This window comes from Haliotis asinina, chromosome 8 (genome assembly GCF_037392515.1).
Source record: "Haliotis asinina isolate JCU_RB_2024 chromosome 8, JCU_Hal_asi_v2, whole genome shotgun sequence".
In the NCBI taxonomy this organism is placed as follows: domain Eukaryota; kingdom Metazoa; phylum Mollusca; class Gastropoda; order Lepetellida; family Haliotidae; genus Haliotis; species Haliotis asinina.
Genome location: NC_090287.1, coordinates 57,247,370 through 57,274,252, shown reverse-complemented (window position 1 = coordinate 57,274,252; position 26,883 = coordinate 57,247,370). Strand labels below are relative to the sequence as shown.

The window sequence follows — 26,883 nt, the reverse complement described above, 5'->3', positions numbered from 1 at the left end:
GGTTAAAATTAACAGGACAATTTGGACATGACATATTATAAAAATAGGCTATAGATCGCCAGCAACACTAGGTAGATCGCCATACTAGGGGCCATGGGTACTTACAGTACCTTTGCTACCTGCGTGGACACTAGCTGGATTTACATCATCCCTTCTGCTACTGGCGATTGTAGGAGAATTTAGCCGAATTTCTAAAATAACAAAAATACTACATTTAAAAAAATGCCTGTTAAGTTCACATTGATTTGAAAGTTTTGGGACTTACATACAATGTAAAGTTATATCTTTTTAAGTTTTAAAAGGTTAAGAAGGTAAATTTTAACAACATTTTAATTCTGCATTTAATTAACAGTGCTACACAACTTTGACGAGCATAACAATATATATACAAACATTTCTAAATTAACATTTTTTTACAAAATAGTAAACCATATGGTTCCTGACTGTCCTTGTGCTCTTGCTCCAGGGAATGTTTCTGATAACAGTAACTACAATCTTAGGAATAATGAAAATTATTAGACTATGAGATACATTATTATAGTGGACACTATCACTGTTCCTAGACTTACTACAAATTTGGTAACCAAAGTAAAGTCAATATTGATCTATAAGACAGTTAGGAAAGAAACTAGGAACTTGTGCATTTGCCATATCTGCAATGACATAAAGCGAACGTATCTCTTTCTTACACTCCACCTTAAAGAAAAAAGACATGCCACCTTATCAGTAGAACAGTGTTGGCTGAGTGGATAAGTGGCAGAAATCGACTGTTAACTGAACTGAACTTACTGAAACTGCCTATAACGGGCGGCAACCCACGCGCAACACTTCAACTGGATTACCAGATCAGATTACCAGACCGGACAAGTGGGACGACTCCAATGAGACGACACCCGTGCCCGGGATATCGAAAGTCCACGCACTATGAGCGTGTAACAAAATATTTGACTGTTACACATTGACATTACCAACGATGGTTGACTATTCCACTAGACAGGTATCGTTCATTTGCCTTTGTTTATTATTAATTATACAGAATTTCAGAATTTTTTTTACAAATGTCGCATTACATAAAAAAGAAAGGTTTGTATTTTTCGTTCTCATAATTATTTTACTTGTCATAGACCACTTGTAAATGTACATGAAAGCCGGGTATGTAACCTGTGATAAATTTAACTGTTTAATCACAGAAAAGATAATTGACATTTACCTAAAGTTTAAACATATTTGTATTTCACAACAACTGACACATGGATAGACGAACACGCCTGGTAGCTTATGTGAACATTGCTTCACAAAACACTAAAGTCATCATATCATTGTTCATCCTCCAAATTTTTATATGGTGCTGTTTTCGCCATAACATTTGAAGCCGTTTTCGCCAAGGGGAGGTTCCATTATGCCAAAACGGTGCCGTTTTCGCCAGGTGACGTTTTAGCCTGAACCCTTTTCCTACCTGCATGGACCCTAGTTGGATTTACATTATCCCTTCATGTAGCCATAATCAAGCTTCGAGCGGGCAAGTGATCTGTATAAGAGTAGGAGATTGGCTTCATCTTCTCCCCACTTTGAGTTTGACAACCCGTGAAGGTCCCGGGGTAGAATGGGCCTTCAGCATCCCATGCTTGCCATAAAAGGCGACTATGCTTGTCGGAAGAGGCGACTAACGGGATCGGGTGGTCAGGCTCGTTGACTTGGGTGACACATGTCATCGGTTCCCAATTCGATGCTCATGTTCTCGGTCTTTGGATTGTCTGGTCTAGACTCGATTATTTACAGACCGCCGTCATAGGGCTGGAATATTGCCGAGTGGGGCGTAAGACTGGGTTCGGAATAGATTCTGTATTGTTTATGTTTAACATGCCTTTCAATATACTAGTATTTAAGAGCCGTTAATATAGCGTTTGCTTCCGTTGTGAAAATAGAACTATTGCATGAAATAAAACCGTATATTGGTTACACCTACGTGGGATGTCAGTTCAGATATGAAGAGGTTATTTTACCACGATGTCATATTGGCCCTACTAGATATACTTTTAAAAGGTAAGGATCCTCCATTTTGTATCCCTTGTGATGAGAGAGTCACAGCCAAGCATACCCTGCTTGACTGTGTTGAATTTTTGCATCACAAGGGATAAATATTTATTTCAATGTCCAAACTATCAAGGATCTTTTTACCAGCGTTAGTTCTTATTTAGTTATTGGGTTTTTAAAAGAAATTGATTTCATTCTTGAATTTTGAGAAATATGTTTCTGTAGATAGATCTATTTTAATAATTGGTAGTTTAGATTAGTTACTAGGATTGTTAGTGGCTGTACCCTCAAAGGGGGTTGAAGTATTGTAAAATTATTGTCCTCCTGAGAGGGTACGTAAATCCCAAAACATTTGATGTAAATTAAAGTCTACCAGGTTTTTAATCGTAGTATTCATGTTATTTTAATTTTGGCTAGCATTTCATACACTCTCCAGCAGCTGAAGGGATGATGTTAATCCAACTAGGGTCCATGCAGGTAGCAACGGTACTGTAAGTCCCCATGGTCCCTAGTATGGTGATCTACCTTCGGTTGTTGGAGATCTACAGCCTGTTTTTGCATTGTTTTGTCCAGATAGTGATATTAAGTTTAACTTTCCACGCTAGTCTTAATGATAACTGTGATATTCTAGTTCTTTTACTGTCCTTCGTTGACAGGTTCTATAATGTCGGTATGGTCGTTTTCATTGCTCAATGTTCTCGTCACGATATAGCTGAGATATTGCCGACGTGACGTTAAATATTAACTCGCTCACTCACTCACTCAATAGCTGTGATGATTCGGGTCGAGCCAAGTGCAACTCTCTATTCAAAACAGCACACTATAAATAACTCTATTCATAACACCTTGCCGGTGTTGGACTGAATAGACACACATAGCTGAATAGGTCACCCTGACTTGCACATCCAATGGATGACACCTTTGTTTATTGTCTAACACGGCGTTTCTGGGCTACTTCTTGCCCCTTCTTCGGGTGATAGAGACAGAAGAACAAGACATATTATATACATTGTGTGCCAGTATTTACAGGAAGAAGATGCATATAAGGCCGGGCGGGACAACTTAGGAATGGCCAGCGAGTCCTAACTTGACACACAGAAGGGAGCAAGCTACAAAGACATATTTTATATCATTGGAAAGATCTCGAGGAGATGAACACGAAAAGGTCATTTGCCAGTGTGTTCACTTGTTAAAAAGCTCACAAATTGGCTCTGAAAATGCATTTCTGCAGAAATTTCTGGTAGAAATTATTTTCCCGCAGAAATTTTTTTCCTGCTGAAATTTCTGGCAGAATTTTTTTATTTCACTACCAGAATTATCTTAATTTAACAAAATTAGAGAGTATAAGGAATGATACTGCTGCGTGAGTGGTAGTTTCATGTTTATTCCAAGTAATAAGCACTTAGTGTGATCAACTGATCTGATATTTTTGTTTCGCTACCAGAATTATCTTAGTTGAATAAGATTAAACACAATCGTTATATAATTCAATATAGATTTTCTTTAAATGATGCCATTTAACCTGTTTAAAGCCTATTAGTACCAGACAACCGAGTATTTCACAGTGTGAATTTAACCGTATTTAATTATAGCGTTTACAATTTAAAAGGCTTATGCATTATTCCCATCCTTTTCATTACAACACAGTTGTAACTTCTTAGTGGATTCACGTCGTGCAAGATTAATTTAACAGTATCGGGGTGCATTTCCTAATCCCAATAAGCCTACATTGTTTTTGTATGCGACATGGGTTGAAGGCGAATAGAGACGAAACCAGACATATACTACATACATACAATAATAACAATATAAGACGTGTGAGCCATAATTTGAATTCATCAACATGCCCGAAAAGACCAGCGTACCAGATGAGATGATAAACAATACCTATGTGACAATGCATCAGTGTTCAAAGTGTCAATACCCGCGAAAATGTAATTGCCTCGTTGAAACAATGATTTATGCGGAAGTGGCCACCGAGTATTCACACCTGTTAATCCCATTCAAGAATGACTAATGTGGTACAATGTCCCCTTTATATTTGTTATTCCTACCTTTTTTTAACCAAGACCCTAGTGAGTGAATTATTGTCCCATCATGACAGAAGCTAGTGAGATAAGTTGATTGGCGTGTTTTCGTAACACAGGCCAGTGTTTGAAATGTTAAATTGTATAAATGTGTCTGTGATGATGTCAGTTTATATCACTGTTCTAGTGTACCGTCGGCATATTATCAGTTACATGTTTTTAAATAGGAATAGAAAGAACTATGTTGGTCACTGGTGGGTTCGTACAAAATACAGCGTTAAACAGTTTGAAAATATTCCAATCATTATGATTCATCCATCTAAGCATACACAATAGAAAAAGTTGTTATCCATAAATATTATATATTGAAATGTTGGGTTTTGTACATACAGACCTTGAAACTGACAATTTTGCACACAGTTCCGTCCGAACCAATCATCCGGGAAAAATGGAGGTAGTTTGTTTGCAACCCACAGACGTAATAACATGTCATGTGTACAGGAATCGCACCTGCCTGTATGTGTAATTACATAATGTGACAGAGACAGACCCCAGGTGCACGAGTCATAAAGCAGTGTAGTTTGTTTACGGTGTATAGCCTGATAGGTGTTGGTAAATGATTGAAGTTGAGTACTGCATATTGTCGTTAGCAGACAAGCAAAGTGCCAGGTGACAATAAACAGACGTTGCGCTTTGTCTGTGACATAGGCTGCTTGTCACAATCAATGTATTCTTTGTTTCCATATACATGATTTAAAGCAGTTCAGTTTTCAGACTGAACTATGAAAATAGCATTTCTAATACTACACATATTTTTTAAAACATGGGTTGAAAATATGCAGCTACTGTACCAGTCTATAGTTATTACTGCCGAACCATGATGCTTGTATCCACAAGAAACATCTCTTGTTCTCCCACTTCGACCGCAAAAATAATCTTGTACACATCACTTGTGTTTATACGAGTTCGAGGCACCCGTGGCGAGCCACCTCCTCGTGGTGGGTGCTGGGTAACGCCAAGAGCTCGCCGACACCCCCGTAGTGGACCCGGGGGATATTTGGTCCACCAACCCGTTTGCCGTAGGTTGCGCCCCGTGTCGGTGGAGGACGGGATCCTGGTGGTTGAGGGCACTGGGGCTTTTAACTGCGTTCCATTGCCCAACACACCACTTTAGCCCTGACTTCACTTAGACGGGTGGTCGAATGGGCCCGGTTCGACCAATCGGCTGGTCATGGCAAGCCCTGTGCATGGAGTATATATATATCATTGCACAAATTTTATTTGGGTTTTTACTTTCGGTCTTGGCCTATTTGTTCATTGAGCTTTTCGAATTTTAACATGCATTTTTGAAGTTCTGAACTTTTGCCTAGAGTCTTATGCCCAGAAGGCGGTGGCTCATGGGCCAATCTGGTAGACTAATTATTTCTAATTCTTCTGCTGGAGTATATCATCCGGGTATCCTTGGTGCTGTAAGCTGGAGGCCCGCATGCTTTAGCATTGTCCTTGTGATACTCCGTGGTGGGTGGGGAGCTCGGATGATGAACCGTATTACACTAACCATGGCTTATGAAACTCCAACAAAAAAAACAAAACGTCCACTTGATATTGACAGTAAAACAACTAGAATATCACAAATGGAATTAAAACTAGCATGGGAAGTTGAAAACAACATCACCATTTGGACAATACACTATAAAATCAGGCTATAGATCGCCAACAACTGAAGGTAGATCACTATACTAGGGACCATGGGGACTTACAGTACCTTTGCTACCTACATGAACCCTAGTTGGATTTACACCATCCCTTCAGCTGCTGGCGAGTGTACAATATGCTAGCCAAAATTAAAACAACAGGAATCCTACGATTAAAAACCCTGGTAGAATTAAATTTACTATCAATGTTTTTGGACTTACGTACCTTCTCAGGAGGACAATAATTTTACAACACTTCAACCCCCTTTGAGGGTACAGCCACTAACAATTCTAGTTAGGAATCCAAACTACCAATTATTAAAATACATCTTTTTACAGAAACATATTGCTCAAAATTCAATCAAAAAACCAATTTCTTTTACAAAACCAAGAATTAAATGAAAACTAACGCTTCTAAAAAGATACTTAATTGTTTTAACTGTAAAATACATATCCCTTGTGATGGAGAATTCAACAGTCAAGCAGGAAATGCTTGATTGTAACTCTCTCATCACAAGGGATACAAAATGGAGGATCCTCACCTTTTAACAGATACGCATGAGTATATCTAGTGTGGCCAATACGACATCGTCGTAGAATAACCTCTTCAAATCTGGACTGACAACCCAAGTGGGTATAACCTATGTAAGGTTTTATCTCATGTAATTTATTTATACCTATTTGGGTGTCCCACTTCTTCTACATCAGGTCACGGATATAACACCTAATGATGGCTTTGTAATCACTGTGAGGAATTGGCAGTGGTGTCACAGATTTGTTGAGTGCTGCTTTAGCCGCAAGGTCAGCCAATGTGTTACCAGAGATCCCTACATGGCTGGGTAACCCACAGAAGACGATGTCGTATTGGCCAGTAGCAAGATCATTATACAATTCAATAATTTCAATTAAAAGTGGATGTTTACAAGAAATATGTTTAATAGCCTGAAGGTAAGAAAGAGAGTCGGAATATATTATATACTGTTTACGTTTCGGGTGTCTTTGAATATATTTAAGGGCTGTTAATATTGGCGTGAGCTTCAGCTGTCAAAATAGAACTATTGTCTGGTAATCTAGAAGATATTGTTCTGGATCCAATGACAGTAGCACAAGCAACTGCGCCACCGTCCTTGGATCCATCTGTAAATAAGGATTTATAATTGTTATATTTATGTTTCAATTGACTATATTCTTGTTTATACTGTAATTCATTGGTTTCTGACGTTTTAAAATGAAGTTAATGTTAGGTCAACTTGTGGCCTAACCAACTGCCAAACAGGAGAAGAAAGAAGACGGGAGGGAGCTATATTTTCCAGCTCAATGCTAGAAGCAGCAAGAAATGGCTTAATTCTGAGCCCAAGAGGCGGAAGAAGGGAAGACGTTCTGTTATACAAATCCTCATAGAGAGGATTAAATACACAATTAAATGCGGGGTTAGACTCATTAGATGCTAATTTTGTAATGTATTGTAAAGATAGTTTGATACGACGTAAGTTGAGAGAAGGCTCATCAGCTTCGACGTATAGACTGTCAATAGGAGAGGTTCTAAAAGAACCGAGACAAAGTCTTAGGCCTTGGTGGTGAACAGGATCAAGTAGTTTCAGGCTGCTTTCACAAGCTCCACCATATACGATGGAGCCGTAATCAGGTTTAGATCGCACCAGTGATCTATCTAAGTGAAGGAGGGTAGTTTGACCCCCTCCCCATTTTGAATTTGAAACAACCTTTAGTAAATCGAGTGCCTTCAGGCATTTGGCTTTAAGGGATTTAATATGCGGCAAAAAGGTCAAATGTGAGTCGAAAATAACTCCCAAGAACTTGGCCTCCTTGACCACTTTGATTGGAGTACCACTGAGATATAGTTCTGGGTCTTTATGGGGTTTGTATTTACGACAGAAGTGTATACAATTGATTTTTGATTTCGAAAATTTGAAGCCATTTTCAAGACACCATTTATCTATTTTGTTGAAACACAGCTGCAGTTGCCGTTCTATGCATATTTTTACCACGACAAGAAATATTAAAATCATCCACAAATAAAGATCCATCTATTAAATCGTTGAAAACTTTAGATAGACTGTTGATCTTGATGCTAAAAAGAGTAACTGACAAAATACTGCCTTGTGGAACACCATGATCCTGATTGTAATGATCAGACAGGGCAGAACCCACACGGACTTGAAATTGCCTGTTATTTAAAACGTTGGCTATGAATTGAGGCAAACGACCTCGCAAACCGAAATCATGTAAATCTCTTAAAATGACATATGTCCAGGTTGTGTCACATGCTTTCTCAAGATCAAAAAAGACAGACACAGCATGTTGTTTATTAATCAGCGCATTTTTAACAAATCATTCTAAACGCACTAAGTGATCGACTGTACTTCTGTTTTTACGGAAACCACATTGTATGTCTGCGATAAGGTTATTGGTTTCCAAGTACCAAACAAGTCGATTATTTATCATGCGTTGCATGGTCTTGCAAACACAGCTAGTTAGTGAAATAGGTCGATAATTGGATGGATCCGTATGATCACGTCCAGGTTTAGGTATTGGTACTACTATGGCGTCACGCCATGAGGGAGGAAAGTTACCCGATGTCCAAATATCATCAAAAATATTGAGTTTCTAGGTAGGATTCTGGTAAGTGCTTCAGGAGTTGATAATGTATGTTATCAGCTCCTGTAGCAGTATCATGAGCTTGATCAAGAGCAGTATGGAGCTCATGAATAGAAAAAGTTTCATTATAATCTTCCCCATTATCAGAATTGAAATTAATAGTTTTCTTTTCTTGTTGTTTTTGATACTGCTGGAATTTAGGTAAATAATTAGAAGAGGAAGAGTGTTTAGCGAGGGGTTCGCCCAGTTTATTTGCGATGTCTGATTTATCAGCAAGTAACTGATCTCCATGTTTAAGGTGATGGACTGTAGATTTAGTACCTTTGCCTTTAATTTTTTGGACCATGTTCCATACCTTGGACATGGGTGTCCGAGAATTTATTTTAGATACATAATTTGAAACAGGGCTTTGAATAACGTTTTGTCTGACTAGAACTGATGACCCGCCAGTGGCTCTATCACCGGGAGGTGAAAAAGAATGATATGCATTAAAATGACGAAGGTCAAATGTATCTGTTTGTTTTGAATATGTCTCTTGTAGACATATCGCTGAAGGTGTAAAATCTTGGACTAATAGCTGTAATTCATGTAAAATAGTCCTCAAACCTCTGCAGTTCCACTGTACAATATTATTGGAATAAACTATCTTTTGGGGGGGATTTAACGGGGATCTACCCCGCACTCTTTTGGAGGGCGACAATATATGTGCCCTAGAATGGACGTTTTCAGAAACCCGTATTTATTGAACAAGTGAATTTTGTTCTGTGACCCTTTAGGAGCTCTGCCACTTTGATGTTTTGAAGCATCAGGCTTTGGCTTCGGTTTACTTGTCACCGTTTGTTGACTATCAGCTGTCGATTGAGACTTTGAGTGTGACTGAGATGATGATTTGTGATCAGAAGACCTTGAGGTACTAGGAAGTGATTCCTCAGTCTGTGATGACATAGCAGGGTACAAATGCTGTGGAGAATCGCAATTTACCCAAGTCAAGGTAGTTTGGCAGCCTGTGGTTGATGTTGTTTTAGAGCTAGAACCCGATGATGTTTTTGCTACTGTTGCATAACTTTCTGTAAGATCAGATCTCTTTACCAGTTTTTTGGGCTCGGAAAAAGAGATATTTTGAGTTATTTCTATTTTATTGATCTCCATTTGCTCTTTCCAAATAGGACACTGTAATCGCTGTCACAATCTTCTGTTGTGTGTGTCTTCTCATCACAGTGAGCACACACAACAGACAATGTGCAAGTATTTACACCGTGTCCATGTTTCTGGCATTTAAAACACCTGAGCGGGTTGGGGATGTAGGTATCAACTTGTATGTTGCAGTAGCCAGCCTTCACTGATTTTGGAGCATTTGGACATGAGAAAGTAAACAGATACGTATTTGTTTTTACGGTTTCGTTGTTTCTGCGAGTTGAAAAGCGTTTGACATATAGTACACCTTGATCCTTCATTTCAGATCCTATATCAAGTTCCGACATGTCATCAAACAATCGATCTCTATCTCTCACGATACCTTTACTTGTATTCAAGGTTTTGTGTGCAGTGACCGTGACGGGAATGCCCACGAAAGATTTAATATTCATCAGATTTGTTGTTTGCTGCGTTTTCCCACACTCGACTAGCAGGGCACCCGAACGTAAGCGTCTTATGTTCTTCACATCCCCAGCAATGCCTTGAATACCTTTGGATACAGCAAAGGGGTTCAACTTCAAAGGTGTCTTATCAGGAGTCTCAATCACAATGAAACGTGGCCAGTACTCAATGGATGTAGACGGTCTATGGTCAGTATCAACAGGGTCAATATCAAGTGGACGTTTTGGTTTTTTTTGTTGGAGTTTCATAAGCCATGGTTAGTGTAATACGGTTCATCATCCGAGCTCCCCACCCACCACGGAGTATCACAAGGACAATGCTAAAGCATGCGGGCCTCCAGCTTACAGCACCAAGGATACCCGGATGATATACTCCAGCAGAAGAATTAGAAATAATTAGTCTACCAGATTGGCCCATGAGCCACCGCCTTCTGGGCATAAGACTCTAGGCAAAAGTTCAGAACTTCAAAAATGCATGTTAAAATTCGAAAAGCTCAATGAACAAATAGGCCAAGACCGAAAGTAAAAACCCAAATAAAATTTGTGCAATGATATATATATACTCCATGCACAGGGCTTGCCATGACCAGCCGATTGGTCGAACCGGGCCCATTCGACCACCCGTCTAAGTGAAGTCAGGGCTAAAGTGGTGTGTTGGGCAATGGAACGCAGTTAAAAGCCCCAGTGCCCTCAACCACCAGGATCCCGTCCTCCACCGACACGGGGCGCAACCTACGGCAAACGGGTTGGTGGACCAAATATCCCCCGGGTCCACTACGGGGGTGTCGGCGAGCTCTTGGCGTTACCCAGCACCCACCACGAGGAGGTGGCTCGCCACGGGTGCCTCGAACTCGTATAAACACAAGTGATGTGTACAAGATTATTTTTGCGGTCGAAGTGGGAGAACAAGAGATGTTTCTTGTGGATACAAGCATCATGGTTCGGCAGTAATAACTATAGACTGGTACAGTAGCTGCATATTTTCAACCCATGTTTTAAAAAATATGTGTAGTATTAGAAATGCTATTTTCATAGTTCAGTCTGAAAACTGAACTGTTTTAAATCATGTATATGGAAACAAAGAATACATTGATTGTGACAAGCAGCCTATGTCACAGACAAAGCGCAACGTCTGTTTATTGTCACCTGGCACTTTGCTTGTCTGCTAACGACAATATGCAGTACTCAACTTCAATCATTTACCAACACCTATCAGGCTATACACCGTAAACAAACTACACTGCTTTATGACTCGTGCACCTGGGGTCTGTCTCTGTCACATTATGTAATTACACATACAGGCAGGTGCGATTCCTGTACACATGACATGTTATTACGTCTGTGGGTTGCAAACAAACTACCTCCATTTTTCCCGGATGATTGGTTCGGACGGAACTGTGTGCAAAATTGTCAGTTTCAAGGTCTGTATGTACAAAACCCAACATTTCAATATATAATATTTATGGATAACAACTTCTTCTATTGTGTATGCTTAGATGGATGAATCATAATGATTGGAATATTTTCAAACTGTTTAACGCTGTATTTTGTACGAACCCACCAGTGACCAACATAGTTCTTTCTATTCCTATTTAAAAACATGTAACTGATAATATGCCGACGGTACACTAGAACAGTGATATAAACTGACATCATCACAGACACATTTATACAATTTAACATTTCAAACACTGGCCTGTGTTACGAAAACACGCCAATCAACTTATCTCACTAGCTTCTGTCATGATGGGACAATAATTCACTCACTAGGGTCTTGGTTAAAAAAAGGTAGGAATAACAAATATAAAGGGGACATTGTACCACATTAGTCATTCTTGAATGGGATTAACAGGTGTGAATACTCGGTGGCCACTTCGGCATAAATCATTGTTTCAACGAGGCAATTACATTTTCGCGGGTATTGACACTTTGAACACTGATACATTGTCACATAGGTATTGTTTATGATCTCATCTGGTACGCTGGTCTTTTCGGGCATGTTGATGAATTCAAATTATGGCTCACACGTCTTACATTGTTATTATTGTATGTATGTAGTATATGTCTGGTTTCGTCTCTATGTCTTCGCCTTCAACCCATGTCGCATACAAAAACAATGTAGGCTTATTGGGATTAGAAAATGCACCCCAATACTGGTACTGGTACTAATAGGCTTTAAACAGGTTAAATTACATCATTTAAAGAAAATCTATATTGAATTATATAACGATTGTGTTTAATCTTATTCAACTAAGATAATTCTGGTAGCGAAACAAAAATATCAGATCAGTTGATCACACTAAGTGCTTATTACTTGGAATAAACATGAAACTACCACTCACGCAGCAGTATCTTTCCTTATACTCTCTTATTTTGTTAAATTAAGATAATTCTGGTAGTGACATAAAAAATGTCTGCCAGAAATTTCTGCGGGAAAAAAATTTCTGCAGGAAAAACATTTCTTGCTTGCTCCCTTCTGTGTGTCAAGTTAGGACTCTATGGCCATTCCTTAGTTGTCCCGCCCGGCCTTATATGCAAACAAATCACAGAGGACAGATGAAATGCAGTTATGAAAACAATGATAACAGGGATAAAGTGAAGCTAACAGATGTATACACAGCAGAGTGACATACAGATAATATGATTTACAGGAAACTTGAGGTATACATGTGTATACAATCAATGAGGTAGATCAAATGGACGTTATATAAACAATGATGATGGGGAAATGTAAACACAACAGAGTGATATACAGATGATTAAATGACATCAGGGGTGGCTTTTGTGATGTTCCAGACATTGAGGAGATAATCCGCCCTTCTAAAGCACATCAAAAACAACCCCACCCATTCCCTTGACTGGCAACAGACTAGCATCCTGGCTACCAACGTTCACGATTGACGCAAACGAAAACTACAAGCCACCAACATCAGGAGATTAACCCCAGAGATTAATGTGTATATCTCCCCGATGCCTGAAACATCATAAAAGCCACCCTTGATGTCATTTAAAAAAAGAAATTGTCATCCATATACTCGTACTTATTATATTCACTAACTTCTAAATGCCTCTCAAGAATCACATCCAAGGATGGCTCGAGCCCATAAACCATCGATACTTTGCTTCATAGTGGGACCCTTAATAAGCTTAAACATACCCCTAAGGTGCGTGAATTAAAATTTAACGTTACATAGGCAATATTTCAACCATACCGCGACGAGAACCATTAATATGCATAATAGTGAATGGTAAAAAATCTGTCAACGAAAGACAATAAAACAACTTGATTATCACAGATAGTAATTAAATATAAAATAGTCTAACTATAGAGGACGGATTCGTCAGGTGACCAGCAGTGTTGACAGCTGGGTGTGTTGTGTCCGAGATAAAATTGGTATAAGTCAAGAAATAGGGAACATACTGCCACATATTTGGCGTCAGGACGAGACGGATATATGAGTGAGTACCATGGCAGTTTCAACTGATGTTTGGAGGGCCACCATCGGAACGTTTTGTCAAAGATTGAAAAAACGTGACTGGAAGACCTCCATCATTACGCTACCGCCGGGTATCAAGATGGGTGCGAGATTGTTTGTGTACTTGTGTATGCTTATTGTCTTGTCGGGTGACGTTGAAAGCAATCCTGGACCGAGAACTGGTGGTCGGTACTACAGTAGTGACTCCAGTAAGAACGGAGTACAAACGTGGCGGGCGAATGTTTACTGGGTGGGAACGAACAGGCACAGTCCGACCTGACTAGTATGGCTGCCATTGCAAAGACCTTGAAACAATTCAGGATGAGATATCAACTATGAACTCAAAGATTGATATATTTCTCAAGACTTTGAAGATAAATTAGTTGACCTGAAGGCAGAAAATGAGGATTTTAAACAGAAACTGTTTGATTTAGAAATTAAATCTGAAAACATCGAAGCACAGTTGTTACGGTTAAGAATTTACTGTGACAACAATGTATGAATTCCCCTTGTAAACCAGCAAAACTGAACAAAGACAAGTTTAAAATATTCAGATATTTTTTACAGATTGAGATAGAAATGCAGCAGAGAGGGTTTGGGTGGTCCTGGCACAGTCAGGCTGGTGAAGCTCATCATCAGCTCAGGGCCCTCGCCCCCTCTACACGCAGCCCAGACAGCGAATGGGACTTCTCCCAGGAAACACTGCCTAGTCGAACCCACCAAGAACTTTCCGGAGAATATGGAAGCTCCCCAACACTGCAGCCTTCTGCATTACCCAGATTGTCAGAAGGACTGTGCTCCCGGTGGAGAACCCGGGCACTCTCCTCATCTGCGCTAAGAGATCAGGAGGTACCAAACCAAGGGCACCGAGAACAATGGGGAGCCTGACGACAGTGTACTTGGGATGCAAGCGAGACATTTCGAAGGCGAGGTCCGCATATTTATCATGCTTTTCCTGAATCTTGCTAATCACACTGCTGTCAAAAGGGACAGAAAATTCAATGACACAAATAATTTCATTGGTTTTATCAAAAAGGACAAGATCAGGTTTGTTGGCTGGAATTCGTCTCAGGCTGTATATTGGCCTATTCCAGAGAAGTTTGAAAGCATCATTTTCCAGGACGCCCTGGACATGTTCAGGGTCGTACCATGGATGGACCTCGAAGTCAAAGCCACAGGCATGGCGGAGACGATAATAAAAGCAGCGAACCATGCCATCATGTCTTTTAAGATATGCAGTTTGTGCCAAGGAAGGGCATCCACTGACAAGGTGTTGGACAGTCTCTGTAAATTCATTGCAAAGACGACATTTCATATTGATATTTTCTTTAAGAATAACATTCTGGCGATTGCGAGTGGGAAGTGACTGGTCCTGAGCAGCAAAAAGGAAGCCCTCAGTTTCACATTTGAGACCAGCCGACTTCATCCAGGCGAAAGAGTCAGTTGGATTGCTGTTCTGTTCCACACACTGCATGTAAACACGATGCAATGGCTTCTCAGAAAGCTTCTCCACAAAGGACCGACTCTGAGCAGACTTGGTGAAGGACTTCACCTGGTTTACTCCCATCACTGTACCGTCCAGCAGTACATCGCCATGAGCAAAATCAACTTCAAATTTCAAATTGTGTCCAACAACCTTGGCACGCTTAAAATAGCTATGGAATTCCTTGCTTTCATCGTGAGTCTTGACGTGCATCACCAGAGGATCATCCGATAAATAAATATGTGCAAAAGTACACAATAAAATTCTATCATGAAGAGCTTCCACATTAATCAAACCATGACCTCCAGAATTGATTGGCATGTATAAACGATTAAGAGAGGAACGAGGGTGGTGTGCTCTGTTATCAGACATGATCCTTCTGGTCAGGTGGTCAAGACTCTGGATGTCTTGTTTTGTCCAATCAACTACTCCAAAGGAATAGGAGAGGACTGGCACAGCAAAATTATTGGTGGCTTTGACTTTGTTTCGAGCATTTAACTCTGAACTCCAGATTTTCTTTAAACGATATTTATATTCAACCCGAAGTTTATCTTGAATCTGGGCATTCTGGAGCTTGTCTCGAACTTGCATTCCAAGATAGGCGTAGGCCTGATCTTCCACGAGATGCTCAATAACTCCTCCCCCTTGTAACTTGACCGATCCATCATTAGTTACCTTGCCACGTTTCAGATGAAGAGTATTACATTTGTCGAGCCCAAAAGTCATGCCAATATCATTAGAGAAGGACTCGACAAGGAGAACCTGTTCTTTCAAATTGGTATCTCCTTTGGCAAGGAGCTCGATGTCATCCATTTAGAAGAGATGAGTAAGAGGTGTTGGGGATCTGTGCTGAGGAGGCCCGGGATGGTAACCTTCCTCCCTATTGAGCAGGAAACTCAAAGGATTTAGAGACAGACAAAAAAGCAAAGGACTGAAGGAGTCCCCCTGGAAAATTCCCCTTCTGATTGGAATAGATTCCGAAGTCTGCACCTCTCCTTGCGAGTACATCTCAAGTTGAGTCGACCAGCAACTCATTAAAGACTTGAGTAAATCAAGTAGTCGTTCAGGGAGGTCAATACACTGAAGAGACTTCAGAATCCATTCGTGAGGGACAGAGTCATATGCCTTTTTGTAGTCTATCCAGCACATGGAGAGGTTCCGGTGGTATGTCTTAGCCTCTTCCAAAATCATTTTCTGTACAAGAAGTTGATCCTTGCACCGACAACATCCCTTCCTCGCCCCCTTCTGCTCTCTGTAAATTATCTCATTGGACGAGCAGTAAGATGACACGAGGTTTGTCAAACACCCTGTGAATAATTTATATTGAGTATTCAAACACGTGATAGGGCGGAAGTTTTTGGGATCAGTCAAGTCTCCCTTTTTGGGGAGGAGTATTGTGCGACCTTTGCAGAACCATGGAGGAACATCACCTTTGTCCACAAGAGAATTGGAACAGTGAAGTAATGGTGCTTGGACACAAGGAAACAGTTTCCAATACCGGTTTCGAATGCCATCAGGCCCTGGAGCTGTATTAGATTTGGACTTCTTTATAACAGTCTTCAGGCAATCTGGTGAGATGTAACAGACAAACGACCTGGTTAATTTCTCATGCATTGCATGGTCATAATCATCGACCCATGGTGCCTCCAGGTTACAGTCGCCGGGTACAGACCACAACTGTTTCCAGAACCTTTCATTGGCAGCCATGGGAGGCCGTTTATCATGCTCATCAACACCACTTGTCTTGAGTTGCCTGTAAAATTGCTTTTCATTATTTCTAAATAGTTTATTTTCTTTGATAAATTTGTTTCTCTTTTCCCATTTTTTCTTTCTTTCAGTCCAAATTTTTATTTTTGCCTTAAGGGAATCGACAATTTGGAGAAGTACCTTTTCTTTTGTTGTTTTGTACTGTAATTTTAATTTTCTCCAAATTGTCTTTTGTCGTTTAGACATGGGATTCCCTGATGATCTTAATTTCAGGCACAGCTCTATCCAGGAAATATATTTTCTAGTTTCTCTTAATTTTACTTGAAACCGGTTTTTTCTTGGTTTATTGTTAATAGTATTGGGAGATTTTTCTTTGGAAACTGTGTGAAGTTCCTCCAAAGTTCGAGCTGCAGCATAGACACAACAATTTACTTCATGTAATGAACAGTCCGCAGGGAGTTTTAGAGAGATAATTTCATTAAGTAAATCAATTTCCTTTTTGGGAAAAGACACGTTTAGTTGTTTCACTGGCCTCCGTTTCTCTAAAGGTAAATCACAAATTTCCTCATAAATAGATGTAAACAAAATGTACACAGGATTTTCGGTAAGGTCTGCAACTGAAGAAGAGGAAGAGTGAGGGTCCAAAATTTCGGGGCCAATTGGCTCTTTGATGGCTATGGCAGAATGTCAACACAGAGATCAGTGCGACAGTACATAATGTAGATTCAGGCGTTGACGGGATTTCAAGCGTGGCAGTGATGTGAATGAGTCTGAGTGTCGCCCTCAACATGGCAACCGGCCCTTTTATATATGTACAGTCATTTCCCGAAAGTTCGGGCACAAACGAACATCGTCAACACTGTAGAATGCCCTAGAATAAGTCTCCCGGAAGTAAACATCGAAAACTAGGAGCAGATAAATTCCAAAAACCAGAATCTTAAAAGTGTTGACCAGATATTAAAACGAAATGTGACCCATCATAATTAATATTCAAAACACTAAATTTTGTGAGCCAGTAATAATTATTACTCAATTAATAACAAAAATATACAGAAAATACACACTTGTAACACAGTCACGTAGATCAAATTTAATATTTCATGGACTCACTGAACAAAGGCGGAAATCGTGGGAGGATAGTGAAGCCAAAGTGAGAAACTTCGTTCGTAATACCCTTAAACTAGAAAGCTCTGATACTTTACCGATAGAGCGGGCACATCGATTGAAAGCCAAAACAGCAAATCGCCCTATACAAAGATAAAAGTAACATCCTTAAAGCTGGAAAATCGCTCCTGAAAGGTGATGCAAACTTTCGAATAGCCGAGAATATGACGTGCGATAACTCCTACAGCATGATGTCAGAGACATCCAGTCCAGGGCGACCGGATACTGCATAGGAGCTTGGCCGTGGCCCCAGTGATGCTCATATGATGAAACTGCTTCCTTCTGTACCTGGAACGTAAATGGGTTGCGATCAGCTCTAATCTTTCAAGACTGTGTATCCTTTGACGAAATAGGCTTTACATAAATTATGTGTAATGATACACAAGCTCTGCTTAGCACTACATTGCCTAACTATTTCTGCTTTGCACGCAAAGCAAAACGTCGCCACAATCACAGGAAAACTGTAGCATAAACCGGGTTGCGCAGCATAGAGAAAATGGCCAGCCTTCTTACATGCGAGCGAAGCGAGCAAAGGTTGGCAACATACTTTCCTCGCTTCAGTTCGAAAAATATTTTTCGTGTGAAAAGTAACCTCAAAATACTTGATTCTATCCATCACCAAGGTCTAAGATCTTGGATCATTCCGAACTTCTCCTGTTGACAGTCTATACGTTGAAGCAGACGAACCTTCTCTTGGCCACCATCGTATTAAATTATCTTTACAGTATCTCACTAAACTGTATTCAAATAAGTCCAATCCTGCATATAACTGTGTCTTCAATCCCCCGTATGGGGATTTGTACAATAAGATGTCTTCTCTTGTTCCGACTCTTGGACTGAGAGTTAAACCTTTTCTTTCTGCTGCTGGCATTGAGGTGGATAATATAGCTCCTTCTCGCTTGTTTTCTTCTCCCCCTTGGCAACTGGTTAGACCACAAGTTGACCTTACATTAAGTAAATATAAAAAATCAGAAACTAATGACTTACAATACAAACAGGAATATAATCAATTAAAAAGTAAGTATAGTACATATAAATCCTTATTTACAGATGGGTCCAAGGATGGTGGCGCAGTTGCTTGTGCCACTGTCATTGGATCCAGAACAATATCTTTTAGATTACCAAATAGCAGTTCCATTTTTACAGCAGAAGCACATGCCATATTAACAGCCCTAAACTATATTAAAAAACACTCTAAATATAAACAATATATCATTTATTCAGACTCTCTTTCATGCCTCCAGGCTATTAAAAATGTATCTTCTCAGCATCCACTTTTAGCTGACATTGTTGAATTGTATAATGAACTTGCTACTGGCCAATATGACATCGTTTTCTGTTGGTTACCCAGCCATGTTGGAATCTCTGATAACACAATGGCCGATCGTGCTGCCAAGGTAGCACTCAACAAATCTGTGATACCGCTTCTCATACCCTATTCTGATTATAAGGCTGTCATAAGATCATATATCCGTGATCTAATGCAAAAGAAGTGGGACACCCAAGTAGGTATCAATAAATTACATGGAATAAAGCCCTATATCGGTTATACCCACTTGGGTTGTCAGTCCAGATTTGAAGAGGTTGTTATACGACGATGTCGCATTGGCCATACGCGATATACTCACGAACACTTGTTAAAAGGTGAGGATCCTCCGTTTTGTATCCCTTGTGATGAGAGAATCACTGTTAAGCATATCCTGCTTGATTGTGTTGATTTTTTTATAACGTTAATCATCATTTAATACTTGGAAATTTTAACTATAAATTGTATATTTATATACTTATCCTATCTCACGATTTGCACTTCTCTCTCTTGCTTCGACGCTGAGTGGAACGAATTAGAACTTTCCTGTAGGCCTCTCTTGTCCACATGCCCGTGTTCCCCAGGCTGCTCTCCTTACAGGACGGGTCCCTTAGCCCATGCAGAGCATGCAGCATGCTCCCCTATCTACCCACGTGACTACCTCAGAGAGATCATTCTTTCTTGGAGCCCACATCTAAATCTGTGTAGTGGGGAGGCTGGATGGGCATACATCGCGTGAGATAGGATAAGTATATAAATATACAATTTATAGTTAAAATTCCAAATTTTTAAACTTATCCTATCTCACGTATGCACTTATCCCACGGTTGGACGGCGGGTAGCAGATTACCCTATGTCTCAAAGCGCTGACAGTATTACTGTATAGGCTAATGACAACCGTAGGTAGCAATGAACAAGATAGGTCGCATCCAACTAGCATAGAACCTATACTAGTGGTGGGTTCTCCTGAACCCCTTGGCTTACTAGACGCCATCGCTCCCAAGGAGTGGGTACTCCTGAACAATGTGGTGTTCGGCCGCAACCCTCGCATATGCAAGGAGACGCAACTAGGCGAGTCATGTCACTTCGTTGCGATTTATCAGAGTACCCCCGTAATTAAAGTCTTATGACTAGTAATCGGGCCCGTACCTGCTTCGAGACAGGCCCCAGACCCCATCACAAAGAGGGGAAAAGGAAACTGAATCGGAAAGCTCACAAGTTTAACGTTCAGTACCAAAACAACACCACATGGCTTCCATTACTTACCACAGTAAGACCTTAAAGGTGTGCTAAGGAACTTAGATGCTATGAACGCTACGAAATCCGTAAAGGAAATCGGGAAGGACTCACTACACTGACGTGATTGCTCCGAGGAGTAGAGGTCAGCAAGCGAGATTGTTGAACTCTTCTACATCGAAAAAACAGGATCTAGCTACTGTAGATCCGTATAGACACTAATAGCAATCACCCAATAAATTGAGTAAAGAGTTCAATTCCCAGAAGAATTCAGAACAAAACTCAGAAACAAAGTTCAAAATTTTATCCAGTATGTACACGAGAAAGAAAGCATAAACGCACTCTTCCTCATCTGCGTTGACGGGCCAAAGACAGCAGCTGGGCCAAGACAAGGGGTCCGAACTGGTGAAGACCTTGGACATCAGTGACCGACAAATCCCTCAGATAATGCGAAGAAAACACTGTATCAGAGCACCAAAAGCAACCCTCCATGATGGACGTCAAGGAACAGTTGCTGTGTATAGCCATCGTAGAGGCTGCTGGGGGTGGCAGTGCAGCAAAAGCATACGCCCTCAGTATAGTAGCACGCATCCAAAAAGATAAAGTTGTCCGTGAAACCTCAGCCTTGGATGTAGATGACAGCGGGATGAATAATAGCCTCTTAGATGGCGATCTTGGGAGGCAGCTAGGAAGATCCGTAGAGCTCTGACAGGGCAGAGAGATGAATCTTCCACATCATCAGGCCCAAAAATCGTTGACAAAGGAGGGATAGTAAAACGTCTATCTGGTTGTCTTGGTAACTGGTTTGTTGCGACAAAGTCCCAACGCAATCCCAGAAATACTCTGCCATGCCGTTTTCGTTCAAACTGCACACGATTCACATCAAGTCCATGCAACTCTGAAATACGAGCCGCAGTAGCCAATGCTACTAAAAAGAAAGTTTTGAACGTTATCTGTTCAAACGCCTTATCATGTAATGGTTCATAGTCAGTGGACACTAAATGACGGAGGACAACTGACAAATCCCATGCAGGAGGTCTGAACTTCCTGGACTGGTCAGCAAGCCTGAACGAGCGAAGCAGAGACTGGAGCTCGGGAGTAGTAGACACCTTTGTTCCAGTAGTTGTAGCAAGAACCGAATTAATGGCAGCCAAACAGGTTGACAATGTAGTACCTTTAAACTTCCTCGTAGTTCGTAAATGCTGTAGAAATTCTGCAATGGCTTGAGGTGATGTAGTGGTGGGAGAAATTATTCCCCTAATACCAAATAATGTTCAAATTTCTTCCATTTATTGTTATACAATGATCGAGTTGAAGTCCTGTGTGCAGAAGTTATAGCTGCAGCTACTCTCTGAGAGTAACCCTTGGCTCTCAGAGATTTCTGTAAATGCGCCATACGTGCAGATCCAGGGTCTGAGGTGACCCGTGGTACACGTCTGAATGAGGATGACGAAGTAAGTCGTTGCGGGTGGGTAGCGGTGCTGGATTCGGTTCTGCTAATTGCTTTAGATCGACGAACCAACTTCTTGCTGACCAAAAGGGTGCAACCAAGACCAGACGAATCTTGCTGGTTGTAAGTAACTTCTGAACAACTTTGGGAAGTAGAGCCAGGGGAGGAAACGCGTAGGCGTTCAGTCCCTCCCAAGATATTGCTATTGCATCGTCGTCCCACGCCTGAGGGTCCGGAATAGGTGATACGAACCTTGGAAGCTGATGGTTGTACCGAGTGGCGAATAGATCTACTTCTGGTTGAGATAGGGGGCAGATCATTGAGTGAAATATCAGAGGTAGTAACATCCACTCTGTTGGTGACGGCCGTTTGGGACGAGACAAGGCGTCGGCTATGACATTCCTCACTCCGGGAATGTGTCGGGCTCTTGCCACAATGTGAAGAGAATCGATTAGGTGGTAAAACTGACCCTGTCGAGCCTTGATGGTTGATGTACCATAGCACTGTTGAATTGTCCGATTGAATCAGTAGATGGGACGACTGGAGTTCTGCTGCCCAATGTTGAATGGCTAGAATGACCGCACTAAATTCCAACTCGTTGATGTGAAGGGTCTTTTCTGCCGATTACCACTGCCCGGCCACTCAATGAGGGAGAAAGTGGGCACCCCAACCCTCGAGGGATGCGTCGACGAACAGGTGAAGAGTCGGTGTGAATGGCACCATAGAGACTCCAGCGCAAACATTCTGTTCGTTGAACCACCAACGAAGAACTGGCCGTAGCTGCTCTGGAAGACGAATCATCTCCCTGGGGTTGTCGTTCCTGATGAATGGGCACAAAAACATTTGGGGAGGGCGAAGTTGTAGTTGGCCCCTGTAAGTCAGTGCTTGTGCCGACGTTAACAACCCTAGTAACTCTTGCCATTGGCGTAGGGTTCTGGGTGAATTCCATGCTAGGGGTAGACTGCGCCGAATCTTGTCCCATCTGTCCTGAGGTACAAATAACATGCCCTGAATGTTGCGTGTCCAATATCGCCCCTATGAATTGTAATCTCCGAGTCGGTATTAATTCCAACTTCTCGTAATTCAGGAGCCACCCTAATTGCGTTAGCAACTTGATGGTGAACTGCCTGTGGAGATGAAGGACAACTGGATCCTGTTGAGCTTGAACAGAGTCGTCGATGTAGCTCTCGAAAGTGATTCCCCGACAGTGCAGGTAGCTTGTTATCGGTTTGGTTACCCGAGTAAAAAGCCATGGGGCCGTAGATATTCCAAATGGTAGTACCATCCACTGGTAATGACGTCCTTGGAACGTGAACCGAAGATACTTCCGGTGATCTGGATGTATTGGTATGTGAAAATAGGCATCTTGCAGGTCGAGGGAAATCAGATAGTCCCCTTTCTTCAAAATGGTTCGTAGCAGGTTGACTGACACCATCCGAAAGTGGGGTGGTGGTGACAGAAACCGGGCATTGAACTGTTTCATGTTGAATATCAAACAAAGTTTGTTTGAATTCTTTTTTGGGACCAGAAATATTGGGGAGTAGAACCCTGGAGTAACAATGAGTGGGTGGAGCTGTTCTACAGCATGCTTGTCCAGAAGTGTCTCTATGGTGGCCTGAAGAAGCAAATTTAGATCAGGAGGATAAGTGCGTTGAAGAGGAGTGACTGTGAGATGGGGATTCCTGACAAGCGGCATCTGATATCCATGAGTGAGAATCGCCGAAACATATGGATCTTGGAGAATCTCCCAGTTGGGTGCAAACTTTCCTAATCTTCCGCCCACCGGTGAGTCGAAGATCTGTACGATTGGGGACGGTAGGACCAAGTCGGGCAGCAATCTCTGTGAGTCACTGCTTAGAGGTGCCACTTCCAGTGTCGGGACCTGTCTTGGTGGGAGGACGAGAGGTGCCACCCCGGGAAGGTTTTCTACTCCTGTTCCGTGTTTGAATAAAGGGTCTGTCACGAAAGCAGTCTTTCAAATCTGGGTTGGTTGGAGAGAAACGAGGCGTTCTGCGTAGTTTCAATGAACTTTGCAGCTGAGATTTCTGCATTTTCAGTAATTCAACAGAGACCTGAAAATGAGTGTCCTGATGCACCTTGTTTGAAACTCCAATGTTACCACCAAAAAGCATATCTGAGGAAAAAGGCTGTCTAAACAATTCAGCCTTGAAGCGTTCATCCCAAGATGAAATGTTGAGGGGGCCTCTCCTGCGCACTGCAAGTACGTACCCGAAAAAATGGGATAATTGGTCTAGAATGACCTGAGGCTGGTCTAAGACCAATCCCATGCATCCCCTGATATAAGCATCTTTGTCAGTATATCCGTGATCAACAGCTACAGCAACGGCATCCACTGCCGAAATAGCACAATTGATAAAGGGTAGTGTGCGACGAATAGTCATATCCATATGTGCCAATTCCCTATCTTCCACAAAGAAAGGTGAAGCAGCGCGTTTGCCACATAGGGTAGAAATATCCTCGTCAACTGATGGAGACGAAGCCAATCCAGAAAACCCATGGCCGTGAGCAATGGATGGCATAAACTTGGGTGAAGACAAACCATCCTTCACGCATTTCAATTTCTTACTTTTCATTTGCAGAATGCACGGTCGTGGTGCCAAGGTAATGGTCGATAGGTCTCTATTCTTCAGAGCATAAGACACATTAAGGTCATCCGGAGATCTGCTCACCGACAGCTGAAGCTTTTCAACAATCCAGGCAAGTACATGCAAAGGTTCTACTAAATCAAAACTACCCTCTGGGGTAGAAATATGCGAATTATTTGGAGAGCGGGATGAGGGTTGATGAGATACACCAGTGGAAGACAGGTTACCAGTTGATGCAACTGGAACTGAACTTGACGTAGTCGAAGGTTGACATTGATTCCAAGCTACTGTAATAGCCCGAAGCATTGTATTTAAATTTGGCCCTTGAGAGGAATCCTGATTAGGATTCCATGATTCAGGCAGAATTGTCGCCCCCGTCATATGATCCGAATCAGTTTGACGTGAAGGAGAGCGACGGTCCCTGGAACTATACCGGCGTCTGGATGGGGAGCGAACTGGTGAAATCAAACGAACCATAGCATGTTGACTAGTCGGGGAGACAGAATGGGATGACCTAACTCCATCTGGCGATCTGGATCGATTAGTAGAGCCTGGCCTGCCATCCCGATGGGATGATCTTGAGCGAGCAGGTGAACCTGAACGCTGAAGTGATCTAGTCCGGGAAACAACCCCAGAACGCTGATGCGAATCACATAAGTGGCATGAATCGGGATGAGCTGACGAATCAAATTGATGAGGCAAACCAGTTCGTGTACTTGAATCAATTCGATTCCATGACTCGCTTTGTCTAGAAGCCGTGGTTCGAGAAACTGCCTCAGTATGATTAAGTGAAGCCGAACGGTGCACTGAACTGGTGAACCCGTTCACGCAAACCTATACATGGTGAATTGAAACGGCCATGTGAATTGATTCTATCTGGTGAATTGATTCGACCATGTGAACTGATTCGATCTGGTGAATTGATTTGGCCCGGTGAATTGATTCGATCTGGTGAATTGATTCGGCCTGGTGAATCAGTTTGGCGACGTGAATCCAAACGGGAGGAAGTTCCGATACCACCATTTGAATCAATACGTGTTTTAGTATGATCAATAGAAACAGACTGACGACCAACGCCACTCTGCTATGGTGAACATGACCGCTCAGTCGATCTACGAGATGGATTCGCCTTGAATGACTTGGAGAAACGGAATTATTTGGTAATGCAGGTGATGCAGATCGGTGAACCGAAGCGACTGTTCTCACGTTTTGAGATGAACCAGAGGCCCTAGAAACCAAGAGAGTAGACCGCAGATCGGGGGAGACAGTAGATACTAAAGGTTTATCCATAACAACTACCCTAGAGCCGGCCTGAGACGTTGAGCCAGGTGAAGAATGCGTCCCCAAAAGCTTCCGAACATCTTGCGAAAGGTAAGAATCTCGGAGAGCGGGGATTTCAAACGACGAGGGGTGAGGGTAGGACGATCCAGGCGTGGTTTCTTGGTAGGAGTGGGGCCTTGGTCAGCAGATGCATTCCTAGCTCTATCTGCAATCCTACGAGCACAAACCTGCTTATAAGCCTTGAAATCTTCTGTTGATAAACCTGCACACTTCTCACAACGTTTCTCCCAAGAACATTGACCCACACAATCAACACACGATATGTGTGGGTCCAAAGTCGAAAAAATAGTTTTACACTGAGCGCAAAACTTACGCTTCTTGTTTGGAGGATCTGTTTTCCTCATAATACAAAACAACTCAAACTCTATACAAGAACTAAGATACGTCCACTCTGTCGTGCGACAAGAAGAAGAATGATCTCTCTGAGGTAGTCACGTGGGTAGATAGGGGAGCATGCTGCATGCAGGGACCCGTCCTGTAATGAGAACAGCCTGGGGAACACGGGCATATGGACAAGAGAGGCCTACAGGAAAGTTCTAATTCGTTCCACTCAGCGTCGAAGCAAGAGAGAGAAGTGCAAATCGTGAGATAGGATAAGTTTAAAAATTTGAATTGTTAAAGGAAATAGAATTGCTACATAAATTCTGAACATGTTTTGTACATAGATAATATATCTTTTATGCATGGTATTGTAAATTAGCAACTGCGATCGTTAGTGGCTGTGCCCTAGAGGGAGGTTGAAGTAGCGTAAAATTATTGCCCTCCCAAGAGGGCACGTAAGTCCCAAAAACTTTCAAAGTCGATTTTGCTCAACCATACTTTTTAGTCGTAGTCTGTTTGTTGTTTTAAATTCTGGCTAAATCGTCCTATCATCGCCAGTGTCTGAAGCGCTGGTGTAAATCCAGCCAGGGTCCATGCAGGTAGCAAAGGTACTGTAAGTCCCCATGGACCCTGCCATGGTGATCTACCTTCAGCTGCTGGTGATGTGTATAGCCCGTGTTTTGTCTTGTCTTGTCCAAATAGTTCTATCAGTTTTACCGTTCCACACTAGTTTTATCCGTAGCTGTGATATTCTAGTTGTTTTACTGTCCTTTGACGACAGTTTTTTTTATAGTATGCACATTTCCCATTTCAATTTCCAATCTGTT

At 41.7% G+C, this 26,883-nt stretch overlaps 1 protein-coding gene across 1 annotated transcript in view; it reads left to right on the top strand.

Annotated features, from left to right (window-relative positions):
* Positions 1–863: 863 nt before the first annotated feature.
* Positions 864–26,883, top strand: part of LOC137294982 (uncharacterized) — a 52,939-nt gene continuing 26,919 nt past the window's right edge. Inside the window, exon 1 of the mRNA XM_067826216.1 lies at positions 864–997. Within this exon, the coding sequence (XP_067682317.1) occupies positions 974–997 (24 nt within the window). The 5' untranslated portion in view covers positions 864–973. The remainder of the gene's footprint in view (positions 998–26,883) is intronic.